Source organism: Polypterus senegalus, chromosome 1, assembly GCF_016835505.1.
Source record: "Polypterus senegalus isolate Bchr_013 chromosome 1, ASM1683550v1, whole genome shotgun sequence".
In the NCBI taxonomy this organism is placed as follows: domain Eukaryota; kingdom Metazoa; phylum Chordata; class Cladistia; order Polypteriformes; family Polypteridae; genus Polypterus; species Polypterus senegalus.
Window position 1 is genome coordinate 130,026,822 of NC_053154.1, and position 16,729 is coordinate 130,043,550.

Sequence of the window (16,729 nt, forward strand, 5' to 3'; positions counted from 1 at the left end):
CTTCGCTATCCCTTTTAACACCTTTTTTGCCAAAACACTCCCACCAATAGGAAAAATGTACTGTTCAAAGATTTATCGTTGATGGACCATGAGACTTAAAATATTCTAATTTATGTTTCATTTAAGAATCAACTTTGTCACATTTTTCCTAAATTGTTTTAAGGAAAAATATCTTTAGAAAAAAAGGAGGCATGAGATACTCCTGAGCTAAACAGAGTCAAAATTTGGTTTGAAATGCATGGTATGTTTTGTGAGATCTTTCTAGTTTTGTTTTAATTTTTTTCAAGACTTCATAGTTTTCATTATTATTGAACTGACACCTTTATCCAAGGAGATTTGTAACATTTAATCTTTGATTGGTTATATTTCTTTTGCTATTCCAATTGGAGCACAGACAGATGACATGACTTGCTCAAGTTCACATGGTGTCAGTAGTGAGATTTGAATCCATAAATTGAGGGTTTGAAGTCCAAACTCTTAACCACTATGCCACACTGCCTGTCTTTTATTTCAGAATGAGTTTGATCTACATCTTTAATTGGAACAGTAGCAAAATAAATTGGAGTAACTAATAGTATCATTCTGATGCAAGGACTACCGTTTTGTAATCAGAGTAAAGTGTTTTATTACCACAAACAACTGTCCATACATTTCATCACATATTAACTAAGCATGCAATGCAAATACTTTCAATTGGGAAAAAAAATGTCAAGACACTACTTAGAAAAACGTAGCCCATCATGTGACTTTGCCAAGATCTCTGCTGAAATTCAAGAGAAGACATTTGTGAGACTACCGGGGTTTTTTTTTGTCAGCAGAAAAATCTGTGAAGTATGAGCCAAAAGATTATATCTGCATTTTATTTCTTTCTGATCTCATTGTTGTCTAGGAGAAACAAAAGACATATTAAGGAAATCTTTTTTAATTTTTCATTCACAAGCCCTACGTCCATTTCTTTAGTGAGTTGTTATCTGTGTCCTCATCAAGAATGACACCCCAACTCTTTTGCTTTGCTCACTCTCCCATTGCCCTTTGTCCTGCTAACTCTTTTATTTTGCTCCCTCTGCCAACTTCCAAGAGTCTGTTGGAGATATCACAATATATGAAAGCAAATTTGTATTAATTTTAAATTGTTGACCAAAAAGCCTTTCTTTGTAAAATAATGAAACACAGCAAAAAACTATACATGAATTACAATATTAAACTTGTAGTGAGAAGTCAAGCAAAATGACACCTTTTATTGGGTAAATCAATATTTTGCTTGATTTTTCACTACATTCATAATGCCTAACATGGTACAATACCCAAGTACTACAAATATTAAACTTGTTAAAGTAAAAATATTCACAAGACAATTCATTAAAAGAAATACAAGTTAGCTTGGATTCTGCAGTGCGGTTGTGTAAATTTTGAGCAGCTTCCATTGCGATTATGCCAACTGAAAAATGCACCTTCATAATAATTTCAGTAATGAGTCCATAAACATCTTCCTGTTTACCATAACCACACTTGTTAGCATTGGTTGCACAATGGCTAAATGCCAGTGAGAGGATAGAATCTTTACATTGGTCACAGATATGTATTATAGATTTATCTAAATCTATCTAGAAATCACAATTTAACTGTTTAAAATGTAAGTAATTTACACAGGGGCTTAATGAATGCAACAGAATGTTCTTAGTCTAAAATCATTACAGCACCCGATTGGTTTTTCAGAAGGGGAAATGAAATGCAGACATTGAAGCAACTGAAAGAAATTCACTAGAGAAACTCAGATCTGCTGGAGACAACAGTGTGAGGTGGCAGAGCAGCTTATATACAGTAGTGCTCAGAAATACTGCTACTGTAAGTGACCATTTGTTTTACTTCTACTATTAAAATAGTTTAAGATTTTATGAAAATAACAATTCTGTGTTTAAGGATGTGTCTCAATTTATGACATTTACAAATTGTGAAATTATACTGATTTATGCTAATGTTTACATGGTGATTGCTGTTTGCTAAGAATGAACTTTTTAATCACTTTCATAAAATGATCTTAGGAAATTAAAGCTAAAGAGTGTTCAGTCATCTTCATTATGAATTTACATTTTGTTAGATTATTAGATAATAGGTCTATAATTACAGAGTCACACTAATATTTTAATTAAATTAATATGCTAGTAAAAACACAACATACAAACTAAATAACTAAATGTGTGTTGCCAGTACTTCATGTTTATTGACAGTCACTTTGAATATCTGCCTGCTTGTTTAAGCATTTTTCAATGTTCTGAAAATAGCTCATTATTGTGTCATATATATATATATATAAAGTATACATCCATTCCTGTCTATTTGTGGTTCTCTCTGTTAGTGCTTCGTTTTTTTTGTAATTACTAAAAGTCATGTTGAAATTCACATGTCAAATGGATGCACAAACAATTATATTGCTATCACACTGTGTCCAATAAAAGATCAATAAAAAGTGCCACATTAAACAATCTGTTTATGGTTTACACAGCAAAATACACTTCTGTATGACTATTCAGTTCAACCACTAGACAACCCACAAATGCACTATCACATCCTCATCTCCTTTAACAGGTAAAAAGGGAAAATTCCAAATTGTGACATAAACAGCTGCCTTACTGTTGATTTATCACTAGAAACCTACTTAAGGTAAACCTGTATACATATTATTTTAATATTTGAGCCGTGAAACCAAAATGTTGGCAAGTTTTGAGGTTCCTTCTTGATGCCAATCAGTAAAGATTAAAGGTTAATTCAGCACTTTTAACATTATAACATACACTCAATATAATTTGTTTTTGCCAAAAAGTTCTGGAAGAAGTGAAACTGCTAAGTTAAATTTCATGAGGATAAATTAAAAAGACATAACAAACCATTAAAGAAGTGAAGTAGTATAACTTAAAATAGTTGAAGAGCAACGGGGTACGTATAAAAGTGAACTTCATATTATGCACCAGAAGCTCATTCCCAAATTATAATCATCAAGCTATGGACAAGTAAGAGAATCGTATTATAGGAAAAAAATACTGAATAATACTGCCTACCAAAGAAATTACTCCAGAATTAACCATATGGCTAAATCTCTATATACTGTATATAAAATCCAACGTCTGTCTGTCTGTCCGCTTTTCATAAAATAACTACTTTACAGATTTAGATAGTGTTTTTCTATAATTTGCTTGAACATTCTGGTTGATGGGAGGGGGGGTGGGGCCCTCCTCATTCATGCGCCAGCCTCAAGGCGTATCTTACGAAAGAACTACTTAATGGATTTAGATTGGGCTTTTTTCTAGAATTTGCTTGAACATTCCAGTTGATTTTGCGACTACTCTCATTGCGCTAAGAATCATGATTCACTTGCAGGAGCAATATATTCGCGCTAATCCAAGGGGGAACTGTGACATCAGGAGTAGGAAGCCAGGCAGGGCCCTCCTCATTGTCCTGTTTCACTAATACAAGGGCAGAGCCGCAGGGGACAGCTAGTAAAATGTAAAAGTGACAGTTAAAAGCAAAATTACAAATAAACAAAATGTCAGCTGTAGTTTGGCAATAAAGAACCACCAAGGAGGACATGAAGCATAATAAAGTGACCAATAAGAGCATCACTGGTGGGTTTGTTTGGGTGTTTTCCTTGGGTCATAAAGATTTCTACAAAAGACGGGGATTGACTTTGTCGGACATGTTGGAGTCTGCAAATAAGACAAACTTTCCTAATTTGGAATACTGGAAATTGTAGTCAGGATAGCTGGTTCACAAATTCTTTCTCAACTGATTCTGCAGTAATGTGGTGTACTGGTAAGGGAAGGTGAGACACAGTACAGGGGCCACATGGAGAAATGTGTTGCTTGGTACAAAGAGAATAGCCTGTAGCTTAATATCAGCAAAACCAAAGAACTGTTTATTGACTTTTACCACAGTAAAGAGCCTCTACACTCGGTCCGTATTCAGGGAGTGGATGTACTTGGAGGTTAACATTAACGACAGACTGTGGAACGTTTTAAGAAGAAGTTGAGTAGACTCATTTAGGAGGTTGCATTCCTTTAATGTGGGCACTGCAATCCTTTTCATGTTCTATAAGTCTGTGATGGCCAGTGCATTTATTTATGCTTTAGTGTGAGGGGCTAGTAACATGACTTCAACAGAGGTTCTCCGAATCATCAAGCTGATTAAAAAGACAGGCTCAGTTATGGGACACACTGTGGCCCCCCTGGAGGTAGCAGCAGAGGAGAGAATGAAAAGAAAGTGGAACGCCATTATGAACAATGCTGCACATCTTCCATATGGCACTCAAAGAATTAATCAAAGAATTATTCAACAGAAGCATTTCAAGAAAAGTTACTGGAGCCCCTTTATACCTGCAGCAATAAACCTTAATAATGTTTCACTATCACTTGACTCTTCTTTTTATCTTTAGCCAAGTCAGAAGCTTCCTTTATTTTTATGAATCCTTTTATGTATTTGTTTGTTAAAATATTTAATTTCCCAAGACACTGGGCCTCAGTTAAACTGCTGTTGGTTAATTGGACGTAACATAAGTGCTGTCTAACTAATAAAGTACATTTCTGTACACAATAATTTTTCCCAGGAGTAATATTATTAATTTACCGGAACTTCTTACTTTTGATTATGCTACATACTGAACCATTTCTTATCAGTAAAACATTCCAGCTGTTGATCCATTCCTGCTTTTCCTACTGACTCGGCTTTTGATGTTATGCATTGAAAAAAATAATTTTACAGGACACTGAATTGTTTTGATTTGAAATGGATAATTTGTAGGAATAATGGGAATTTTGAGGTATAAATATAATTGTTCTTCTAACACATCCTGCAAAAATGGTAGCTTCAATATGATTTGAATATAAAGTTCTGATCAGTAATCTTGTATTGTTAGAAAGTTTTGGAGAGTTTAGATCATTTGCAATATACACTGAATCAGGGTTTAGTTTAAGTTATTACACACAGCATTGACGTTTACCGGCTGCACATTTTAATGGTCCATGCAATGAACTGAACTTTATAAGCACTGTCATGAACTATTCACAATATTAACCTCCTTCATGTTCTGTTTGTGAGGAACCCCTTTACTGACCCATGCAAGCATTTAAACTGACCAAAACATGCCGCCATTTCTGACTTGTGTTGAACACAGGCCTTGAAGTGAGCCAATATGCCATACCTGTAGTTCCCTATTTCTGCTTAACAAAACAAAGAGTAGTGGCTTATCATGGTCTGTTTTCTGCAAAAGTGCATGTATTTTTCCATCACTCCCCACAGCCATTATTTGAAGTACAAATACAATTCTTGATAATGCAAGAAGGTTAAAGCAGCCCGGCTCAAATTTGTATTTTACTTATAAAGCATCACAAGGATTAAGACATAGCCAGCAGAATAGAGAGTTTTTCCTCCTTCAACTTTGTTTCTTCTGGCTGTCTTAATTTGTCTAAATGGAGAAGCCACATTTGTCTGCATAATTCTTTCTTATAGTTCAGTGGGAAAAAGGATATAAAAAACACAGGCCACTTAATTTTCCTCTTTTTATAACCACACCAAATTATAAAAAAATCTTTAAAAAATTCATCAAAAAACATGGTCATATCTTTTTTTCTGTGTTGGATAATGCAGCTATTCACATGGCACATCATTCACTTCTGCTGCATTCTTCATTAGCATAAATCATGCTCTCAGTAGATCACAAAGCATGCAATTTAGCATAATATTAATAAATATAGTCAAAAAACGGTTGGCTAATTGTCCTTTTTCTTTAACATCACCAAATTTCAGTGAAATCAGTCAAAGTATTTTTGAGATTATTGGGTATTTAGTTTTCCTCTGGTGGGCATGAGGATTACCAATGCATTTTAATATATTAAATGCCCTTTCTTAGAGGATATCTGCTACCTTAGATGTACAATCCTGCCAAATTTCAGCTTTTTAACTGAATATGAAATAGTGCTTTGTTTTTTGAGTTAGTGAGTGACTCATTTTATTGCATTTTATAAACTGTATATAGCTTTATCTAGTTACGTTTTGAGACTATCTTGTTTTAATGGAAACTAGAGCCGGTAATTAAAGAATATTGTTTGGATTCATAACTCTTACTATATACTAAATAGTCCACAATTAAACCTCTATATACCATATCTAAAATAATCTTCAGTTTGTATTCTGGAAAACAGAATGAGCTGAACATGAGGTGGAAATGGTATGGCACTTTTATAAAACCTTTTAAAACTTAAAACAGGAAAAGAAGAGTGATACAAAATTGTGCTTCTGGAGCAAGTTTATAAGCAACTTGTTTCACAATTATGTAATAATATATATATATGGGCAGCTAATTACAGTAGTTGGCTGGGATGCCTTTGCCTCCTGGCCAGGTTAGAAGGTCAGAAAGGAACTGTCATTTGTGGACAGATGACCCAACGATACATGGGCTAGCAGCAAACCATCGCTGGGACACGCACCACCCACAGGGCAACCTTATAGTTGCAGTCCTGGTGAGCAGCCCTGTTGTGGTACTTGAGGAACACCAGGTAGATTTGCAGAGGTACAACAACAACATGTATTTATATAGCACATTTTCATACAAAAATGTAGCTCAAAGTGCTTTACATAATGAAGAATAGAAAAATAAAAGACACAGTAAGAAAATAAAATAAGTTAACATTAATTAAAATAGAATAAGAGTAAGGTCCGATGGCCAGGGAGGACAGAAAAAACAAAAAATAACTCCAGACGGCTGGAGGAAAAAAAAATAAAATCTGCAGGGATTCCAGACCATGAGACTGCCCAGTCCCCTCTGGGCATTCTACCTCACATAAATGAAACAGTCCTCTTTGGATTTAGGGTTCTCACGGAAGGACTTGATGATGATGGCCATGCAGACTTCTGGTTTTTAGTCCATCAATGTTGGAGCATCATGAAGCTTTGAGTAGGTGGTGGTGGCGCAGGCCGCCACCTCAATGAAACCGGAAAAAGAAACAGAAGAGAGAGTAGGGTTTAGTACGGATTTTAGAGCCATCATGAATAGTTATTATAATGAATTGAACATACAGAGTATCAAGATTAAATTAAAGTGAAGTTATAAATAGGCCATGTTAAAGTAATGTGTTTTCAGCAGTTTTTAAAGTGCTCCACTGTATTAGCCTGGCAAATTCCTATTGGCAGGCTCTTCCAGATTTTAGGTGCATAACAGCAGAAGGCCACCTAACCACTTCTTTTAAGTTTTGATTTTGGAATTCTAAGGAGACACTCATTTGAGGATCTAAGGTTACGATTTGGGATATAGGGTATCAGACATTCTGATATATAAGATGGAGCGAGATTATTTAAGGCTTTAAAAACCATAAGCAGAATTTTAAAGTCAATTCTGAAAGACACAGGTAACCAGTGTAGTGACATCAAAACTGGAGAAATGTGTTCGGATTTTCTTTTCCTAGTTAGGATTCTAGCAGCTGCATTCTGCACTCTTTGCAAGTGATTTATGTCTATTTTGGGTAGCCCTGAGAGGAGTGCATTACAGTAATCTAGTCAACTGAAAACAAAAGCGTGATTTAATTTCTCAGCATCTTTCAATGATATAAGAGGTCTAACTTTTGCTATGTTTCTTAAGTGAAAAAATGCTGTCCTAATGGTCTGATGAATGATGAAGGAAAGTCACCTTCTGATTAAGGGGATCATGCCAGACTCAGAAATGCATACCAGGTCTGATATTTGGACACCGCAAATAGTTCTCAATATATAAATGGCCACTCCACATCTCAGAGGGAGTTGGAGTTGGGAGGAGGCAAACAAGGCTTGTTGAGAAGAGTGGCAGGAGGAGGGAAGCACACAGGGAAGAAAAACTGGACTATACTGTTGAGTATTATGAAGAGAAGCCTGCAGACAGGTATTTCCTTACTAATAAACAACAACAACAACAACAACATTTATTTATATAGCACATTTTCATACAAACAGTAGCTCAAAGTGCTATACATATTAAAGAATAGAAAAATGAAAGACACAATTATAAAACAAAATAAATCAACATTAATTAACATCGAATAAGAGTAAGGTCCAATGGCCAGGGAGAACAGAAAAAACAAAAAAACTCCAGACGGCTGGAGGAAAAAAAAAATAAAATCTGCAGGGATTCCAGACCATGAGACCGCCCAGTCCCCTCTGGGCATTCTACCTAACATAAATGAAACAGTCCTATTTGGATTTAGGGTTCTCACGGAAGGGCTTGATGAAGTCACGTAGACTTCTGCCTTTTAATCCGTCCATCATTGTTGGAGCATCATGAAGCTTTGAGTAGGTGGTGGTGGCGCAGGCCACCACCACAAAGAAACCGGAAAAAGAAACAGAAAAGAGAGTAGGGGTCAGTACCGATTTTAGAGTAAATAATTTTTTAATAAACTATTATTTGCACCCAGAACATCATGATGTGCAATTTTCTTTGGGGTTTTGAGTACTACTATGCCTTCTGCAGATCACAATATATATTGTGGCTGGGTGTGACAATGACAGTTCTGAAAACAGTAAGAAATGTTGGGGCATCAACAGGGTTGTCCCTTTTATTGTCTGAGGACAAAAGAAAAAGCAGAACAGACACTCTTTGGCGTTATGTCCGGTATGTGGGAAATACAGGAAAATAAATCACAGGGAGGCTTTTTAGTTGCTGCTAGCAGAGCTCTGTCCAGTTGGTTGCTCAAGCCAGTAATAATGTCAACTTCCAGGATGCCTGGGGTTTTATGGCAGCTGGACTGAAAGGGACGGAGTCAGATGTCCTTACTGGGCAGCTTCTCTGTACTGTGGAGATAGAAGATGATAATGTTAGTGGCAGCTCTCCTTCTCGTCTCGGCGGGTTATTATACTTCGACTGAGCCTGCGAGGAGCTCTCCAACACACATGCGTGACTGTAAATAAACAGTTAATATTTATTTTTCAATTAACTTTACCTACTAAAGTAATACCTAATAACTAGAAGCTAGTAAACAGTATCTGATTATATAAATGTGTCCCACTAACTCTAGGCTAGTTAGTTTAATATGTTATGCAGGACAGCGAACCAGCTAAACAAAATAGGGGTGTTATTGAACAGTTTTCTTTAGAGACCTTTTTCTTTATTTTTATGAAAAGCTAATCAAAGTACTGTATTAGTTTTCGAGCATAGCATACAATATTATTTACCTTGACTTTGAAAAGATTAGATAATTCATTAGAATTTGTTATAATGCTACAAGAGGGGTAGACCCAGGGCAAAGTTGCAGATGGATCTGGATTGGGCTTAAACTCTAAAAACAATGGTTTTGGGTATGAGGAAGCTTGTCAGAGAGAATGTCAAGAGCGTGACCCTGAAAGGATCAGTTCACAGTTCACTGCATTTTAAGAAGTATTTAATGACATTTGCCGATACTTAGAGTTAGTACAATTCTTACTTTTTCAGGATCTTAATGAACTTAATGACTTCAAAGTCAGACAGTGTGGTCAAGTGAATGAAAGGTTAAAAAGATTTCAGGCTTTATTACACACTATGCAGTGTACAGGTTAAGGAAAGTCTAGCCTAACACTTTGTAGCTCACATACCCCTCACTGCTGGCTGCAACGCTAGATATTTAGAGAGCAGCTTTTGAGTGTCAGCAGCTAGATGTTGCATGTCAGCGAAATCCAGCATTGCACCTTTCAGTTGGCTTTAGTAGGCACATCTCTGTTCAAGCAAATTGGTGTTTTAAATTTTTATGATCACTTGTGTGAAAGGATGGCAGTGAAGTGGTGACCACATTATTTCCCACATCCTGCTATTGTAGGGCATGTTACCTTGGGGCTTTGGTATATTTGGTATATTTGTGTTTTATTATTGAATGTATGTAGGCAGTTGTGTTTTTCTATAATTGCCAGCTCTTAATATAAATCACACTCATCCCAACACAAATTTTGAGTAATATATGCATTAAGGAGCATATCAACTGAACTAGAATAATGAAGTTATTACATTGTATTTGAAATCCTATAAATACGTATCGGCATTTAATTGGATAACATACTTTTTATTTCACATGGCTGTAGGTTGATTCTTGCTGGAGTCGGCGGTTGAGGACCCGATGTCTTGTCAGGACAGAGGCCTGAGGACTTGCCATTTCAGTCCTGCACCAACAGAAGGTCCACAGAAGAGGTACATTACTAGACTTATTCTAAATTTGCAGGATATGAGCTATGAAGATTAAATGGGAGTTTCCCAGAGTATTCCTGCAGAGACCTCTGAGGATGTATTTGTCTCTGAAAAAATTCAATTTGCTTGGGTATAAATTCTGTGCAGTTCTCGTTTGCTAATCAGATGCGAGATGAGTATGAGGGGCATAGCGATTTTAGCTCCATGATCAAAGAGACATAGTCGTAGTTAAGAATAGTGTCATACTTTTAAGATTGAATTGTAGGCAAGAAACTGTTATCTGTAAAGAAATAATCAATTCTTGAGCAGCAGTGATGCGCTGGTGAGTAGAAGGAGTATGCTCTTGAGTTTGGGTTTGGAAATCTTCAGGGGTCTGATAAGTTGTGATCAGTTACAAACTGTGCAATTGTCTTTGCAGTGTTAGATGTCAATCGCCCCTGTGGCAGGAGACCTATCTAGGTCTGGATTTAAAACACAAAAAATTGTGTTCACATTGGGAATGGATGCAAATACGTTTTGGGGGAAGTCCATATCATCCACATTGGGTGCGTAGATATTTATCAAAATCACTTTAATAAATTACTTATGATAATCACCTATTGCCCTTGAGAATCAGATACTACATCTGATACTACAGATGAGATTGTTCTATGCATAAGAATTTCAACCCTTTCATTGGAATGGAATATTTGGCCAGTCTAGTCTCTGTGCAGCCGAAACTGATCCTTGCTTAATAAGTGGGTCTCCTGTAAAAATACTATTATATAGCAATTAGACTTGTAAGGTCAGAGAATACTTTTTCTCTTTAATTCGTGATTGACATCTTTAACATTCCAGCTCACAAAGTTAACTGTTTGGTCAGGGAGACATTGCTTCTGAACTTTTGTTGATATTTTGTAGTCATAATTTAAGATAATACATTATTATATAAGATAGCTTTGACCTTAATTTCCCATTTTTCCAGGCGTTATTGCCATAAAGCCTATTGTTACATTGGCTCTTGCAATTATAAGGATTGCAAGAGGATTGTATTTCTAGATTAGAAATAGCTTGCTCTCTTCACAAAACTCCCCCCTCCCCGCCCGGCATTACCTCCCCACACGAGGCTAGACCCCACTTCACAAAGTCAGACAGCGCACGTCCAAAACAAAACAAGCCCCCCATTAATTTAAAATAGAGATATCTAATGACAGTACAGTCCAAATACTATAAACATAAAATAAAATGTTAAACAGTCCTGAGAGAGTAAACCCAGGGAATGATGTTAAACAGTAGCCCTGGATAAGCAGATAACGTTTGATAGTAAGCCCTAATACAATAAACCAAGGGTATGATGTTAAACAGTCCCCTATAAAAAAAAACGGTACTAGTATCATTGCGAGCGGATCAAACAGCAGGTAAGATCTTATTTAGCATGTAGGATTAGAAGTGACTCGCGAGGGTATTTGAAAATTCGTCGGGATCAGTTTTCGCAGAACTTGCCTTGAATGCCCACTTTCAATTTGGAAAGATACCAGAGGCTGTATCTGATCTGGTCTGTTCGTACTGTTTAACACTTCAAGTTGTTGAAGGTGATATAATCTCTTGTTTATGTCTTAGAAGTAATATTAAATGTAATTTAAATTGTGGTTTTTCAAAGCGCACAATGTGGTATTCGATCCATGTATTCGGTAAGCTGCTGTTATCTCGATGTCTGATTTAGAGTCCTCTCCAATTATTTTAGAGAATAGTTCAGCTACGAATTTCACTAGGTTTGGACTTTCAGGGTGAACTTCGATTCTGTTATTATTCCTTCGATTCTGTTATTATTCCTTCTGCACCCATCATCCTGTGCAGCGAGTCTGTCTCCAAGCTCTTTGCATTCCGAATTTGTGCCATTGCTTTTCAGTCAGCGGGAGATGCTAGTTCAGCTGTTTCAGTACGAGTCGCGAATGTTTGCTTAACTTCTTCAAATTGAGCGCCAAATGCTCTACGTTTATTTTCAAACGTGTATGCATTTTCCTCTAGTTTTCCTCATTTTTTTCTAGAATACCTTTAAAGGTTGCCTCAAGGCGATTACTTAAACGTTTTTCTGGTCTTTAATAACCTGAAGCAGCTTATAGTTTGTCTTGTGTACGTCCTTTATTTCTTTCTTTAAATCATGTATATCATTCTTTATATTATTCTTGAGCTCCTTTGCATTGCGGCGATCATTGCCTTCATCTCGGACACATCTCGGTGTTGTTGGCTCGCGAGGCGTAGTTGACATCGCGGAAGGTAATGACATTTTCAGTTTCAATGATCCATCTGGAATCGACGAGTTGACCGTTTCAGGTCCCGGGAAATCTGTGCTTTCGCCTCTCTGTTCCAGGTCAGTGACTGGCAGGCCGTACTTTGAGCTTGAACTTGAAACCTGTTTAGGCGTGGTTGACGCTTTAGCTGTTTTTTCCGTTACTTTTCTGAGCCTTTGTTCTACTACTCATGCTTATATATGTATGCGTATAATGTAATCGAACCCCCTCGGATTGAATAAATACATGATACCTCGGGATGATAAAAAAGAGAAAAAATAATACCGCCGCTAACGGAGTTGCGCCTCAGATATCCATCTCTCCTAATAGACGAAACCAGAACTCGACTTGCTACTTACTTGATGATTGATCTGACTTTCCTTGTCCTCAGTGTTCATGTTTGGGTGTTCATTTATATATATATATATATATATATATATATATATATATATATTATGCTATCTGTTTGCCAGGCATTTCTCTGAATTGTGACAAAAAAAACTTTGAATTGACAGACCGTCTAAAATGTACTCCCTCCTACCCTGAGGCGTCATAGGCGTTAGCAGCTATTCTGGCTAAAGGACTGATCCCCAGGCATATGTGGTTTAGCTACTTACTTTATAAACATGAGGGGGTTTTAGTTGCTGGGCTATATCAGCTCAGAGTCATCTACAGTATAATATATCTTATGTGGCCATTTCCAGGCATTTGTCATTTTTTGATCATTAAGAAGAAAATGCAAACAGTTGAAAATTCGCCTGTCATTACTGGGTTACTCTTCCCATTTGGAGCCCCACTACCAAACAGACATTATGTAGTTTTCAACTACATAAGTGCAAATAAATTTTAAAGTTCCTACCAACACACAAGCTTTTGATGTTTCTGTTTTGTGAATGTGACAGGGACTCACAATGTTAAAATCTTTCTACATACATGTAAATTGGCATATTAACCTGCTGTTTAGATAGATAGATAGATAGATAGATAGATAGATAGATAGATAGATAGATAGATAGAAGGCACTATATTATAGATAGATAGATAGATAGATAGATAGATAGATAGATAGATAGATAGATAGATAGATAGAAGGCACTATATTATAGATAGATAGATAGATAGATAGATAGATAGATAGATAGATAGATAGATAGATAGATTTGGTTTGTTCTGTGCAGTGCACTGTGCTACTGTGTGGTTTCACTTCATGTTCAGTAACCACATTGTTTTTTCGAATTCATTTGCTGGTAAGATCACAAAGATTACTAATGACCTGGAGTATCCTTTGAAGAAGGCGCATTTCATTATTGACAAAAGGTTATCATTTTTGGTGTGAACATTACTTTAAAATGGAGAAGGGATGAGAGAGAAAAAGTAATATGTGGATAAATGATAATTGTTTAATATTCTAAAAGAAGGTGTCAATAGTTGTTTGTGATTATCCATGGCTATGTATGCATAATCTTAGAAACATAAGTTAAAATATGACTAACTAATGTAAGGGTGAAACTTGCCAAGCCATTCTAATGAAACAACTTTATAACTGTTGTCATAATTGCAATAAATAATGAAGTAACCATCCAGGAAATACACTAACATGAAAATCAAATATTAGTTGCTTTACACAACAAAAAAACTGAAAATAACATATTTAATAGTATACACAAACTTAACTAACTTTTTTTTTCTTTTTATAGTGTAAAATGAATTTGAATTTGACAAATGCTTCCATACTCCAGAATGTGTCTTCAGCGAAATGTGTGCGTGACACCAGCATCACAAAAGTCATATTTCCATGCCTGTACATGTTGCTGGCCATTGCCTCCATTTTCCTCAACAGTCTGATGGCATGGATCTTCTTCAAAATCCCAAGTAAATCAACATTTATTGTTTACCTTAAGAATGTGATGGTGGCTGATTTAATCATGACTGTGACTATTATAATTAAAGCAGTGAGTGATGCTGAACTTGGTCAGTATTACCTGAAAGCTTTTGTCTGCCGCTACAGTGCTGTTTTGTTCTACATGATGATGTATGTCAGCATCATTCTCTTAGGCCTAATCAGCCTGGATCGGTTTCTGAAAATTGTGAGGCCCTTTGGAAGATCCTTCATCCGCAAAGCAACATTTGGAAAATATTTCACCATTACTCTGTGGGCTTTAATGTTCTTTATAACAGCTTTACCCAACATGGTTTTCACCAATAAAAAACCAACACCTTTCTTAGCAAGAAAATGCAGCTTGTTAAAAGGGCAATTTGGCCTGCAATGGCATGAGGCTATCAACTATATTTGCCAAGTTATTTTCTGGACAGTTTTTGGTTTGATGACTGTGTGTTACACATTAATCAGCAAGAAAGTATATGACTCATATCGAAATAGCCAAGGCACTAATAAGAATGCCACAGTGCTTGTTAAATTACGTGTGTTTGTTGTGGTGGCTGTGTTCTTCATCTGCTTTGCCCCATTTCATTTTAATAGAATACCTTACACACTGAGCCAGACAGGGAAAGTGTCAAACTGCCACATGCAGAATAGCTTGTATATAACAAAGGAAACTACTCTATGGCTTTCTGCAACTAATGTCTGTTTGGATCCAATTATGTATGTGCTCTTGTGTAAATCGTTCCAGAAGAAGGTACCTGATGCAATACGAAAAGTGTGCAGATGTCTTCCTTTTCAACCACCAGAGTCATCATTTACAGAAGATGTTGAAGCAACAACAGTTTAAACATTTCAAAATACTTGTGAAATGTTTTAGGATATGGCTCACATGACTGGCTTATTAATTCAATATAAAATTTTAGCATTTATATAAACATAATTCCTGACATTAAATAAGCAAAGAAATGTCAAGTGTGTATGTATATATTTGACCTTTTAAAAGGGAAGAAGTAATCTACAATACCAGGAAAACCTGTGATTACTGTACTTTGAATTATAGATCTTTAAGTTACAGTGTATCAGGTGACTGAAAAAATCCTGCGACTTCAGTGTTCAATGTATTTTGTTGAGCATCATTGATTTATGTATTAGAAGTGGACCTTGTGCAGGGCTGTTTTCTGGTGATGATGGAATGGCTCTTCTGTACTCAAGCAACCCTGAATAAGTCTGTAGTAAGTGTGTTACAGAATATGAAGTTAATATGGAAGAACTCTCTACATTTTAAATTTTATCCTCCTTGAACAAGGCTATCGTCACAGACAATGTCAATGACCACTATTAGATGAGTGGCGGCATTCTGATGTTGGTCGGACACCCCATGTTCTGGCAATACAAATGCAATATGCATTCAAAATCATATAAAGTCATTTCTCATTTAAACTTAAGACTATTTCACCACAACAAAATTGATAGTAAACATATTGGCATATGTCACAGAAGTTCAGGTCCAGCCATTCCAATGCTTGGCAGCGATCAACGATACTCATGTCAAGACTTATTCAGACTGGATGCTAGCATTCACTCTCTCTTGAAAACTAAAATTTGTGTTTACTTAAATTAAAAGGGGATTGCACTATGAAATTCTTAAAAAGTCTCTAAATTTGCTGGTGCATATGTAAATGTATATGTTGTAGGTTTGTATTAAAATGTACCTATGCATACATTCACTGGATTCAATACAATTTACTATGGCTCTAGATAATGTTGCAGCAGCATTGGTGAAAATTTTATGAACTTGGTCCTGATCATATAGATCAGAGCAGTTTAAAATAGCAGTGTGTCTTTAAAATAGTGAAAAGAATAAAGCATCATCACAGGAAATCCATTCTAGTGAATAAAATGAAAAATTGTTAAACCCCACAATCTCATCTGCTGGACTGTGAGGCTTTGGCACCATGCTCTCCCTGAGCAGAATGTGTGAACTGCAGTTAAAAATAACAAAAGCATGATTTAAGGAATTAAACATTTGTGAGATTTGTGTCACATTTAGAGAGAGGAAACTTCAAAAGTGCCTTGGAGGTAAAGCCCTAGGCAAAATTCCTCTCATACAATCTCCTGCCAAACTGGATAAAAGTTTCCAAACTGCATTTACTTGGAATCTGCAATTAATCACTCCACCCTTTTACTGGCAGGACTAGATATAAATCCTAATAAACTGTTTAATTCCTGGGAAACTACTGTATGTATAATGAAGTTTTATTAATCATAATAGTTATTTTTGAAATTCATTAGCAGATGTTGTACCCTGTCATTTAATCTATTTAACACACCTTCCATTGTGAGGGAATAAACTGCTCCCAGTACCCATGTCCTCTTGGTCCATCCATTATGGACTCCTGGCCAGGCAAGAAA

The 16,729-nt window shown here is 36.1% G+C and overlaps 1 protein-coding gene across 2 annotated transcripts; it reads left to right on the forward strand.

Annotated features, from left to right (window-relative positions):
• The first annotated feature begins 1,401 nt into the window (after window positions 1-1,401).
• On the forward strand, window positions 1,402-16,234 carry LOC120532016 (P2Y purinoceptor 13-like). 2 transcript variants are annotated; one of them, XM_039757938.1, is made up of 3 exons: window positions 1,402-1,845; window positions 10,063-10,168; window positions 14,133-16,234. In XM_039757938.1, the coding sequence occupies exon 3, from the start codon at window positions 14,139-14,141 to the stop codon at window positions 15,162-15,164; it is 1,026 nt and encodes a 341-aa protein (XP_039613872.1). In that variant the 5' UTR covers window positions 1,402-1,845; window positions 10,063-10,168; window positions 14,133-14,138; the 3' UTR covers window positions 15,165-16,234. The 2 variants fall into 2 exon arrangements, with proteins under 2 accessions (XP_039613872.1, XP_039613876.1); XM_039757942.1 differs by lacking the exons at window positions 1,402-1,845; window positions 10,063-10,168 and adding an exon at window positions 10,676-10,710.
• The last annotated feature ends 495 nt before the right edge of the window (window positions 16,235-16,729 follow it).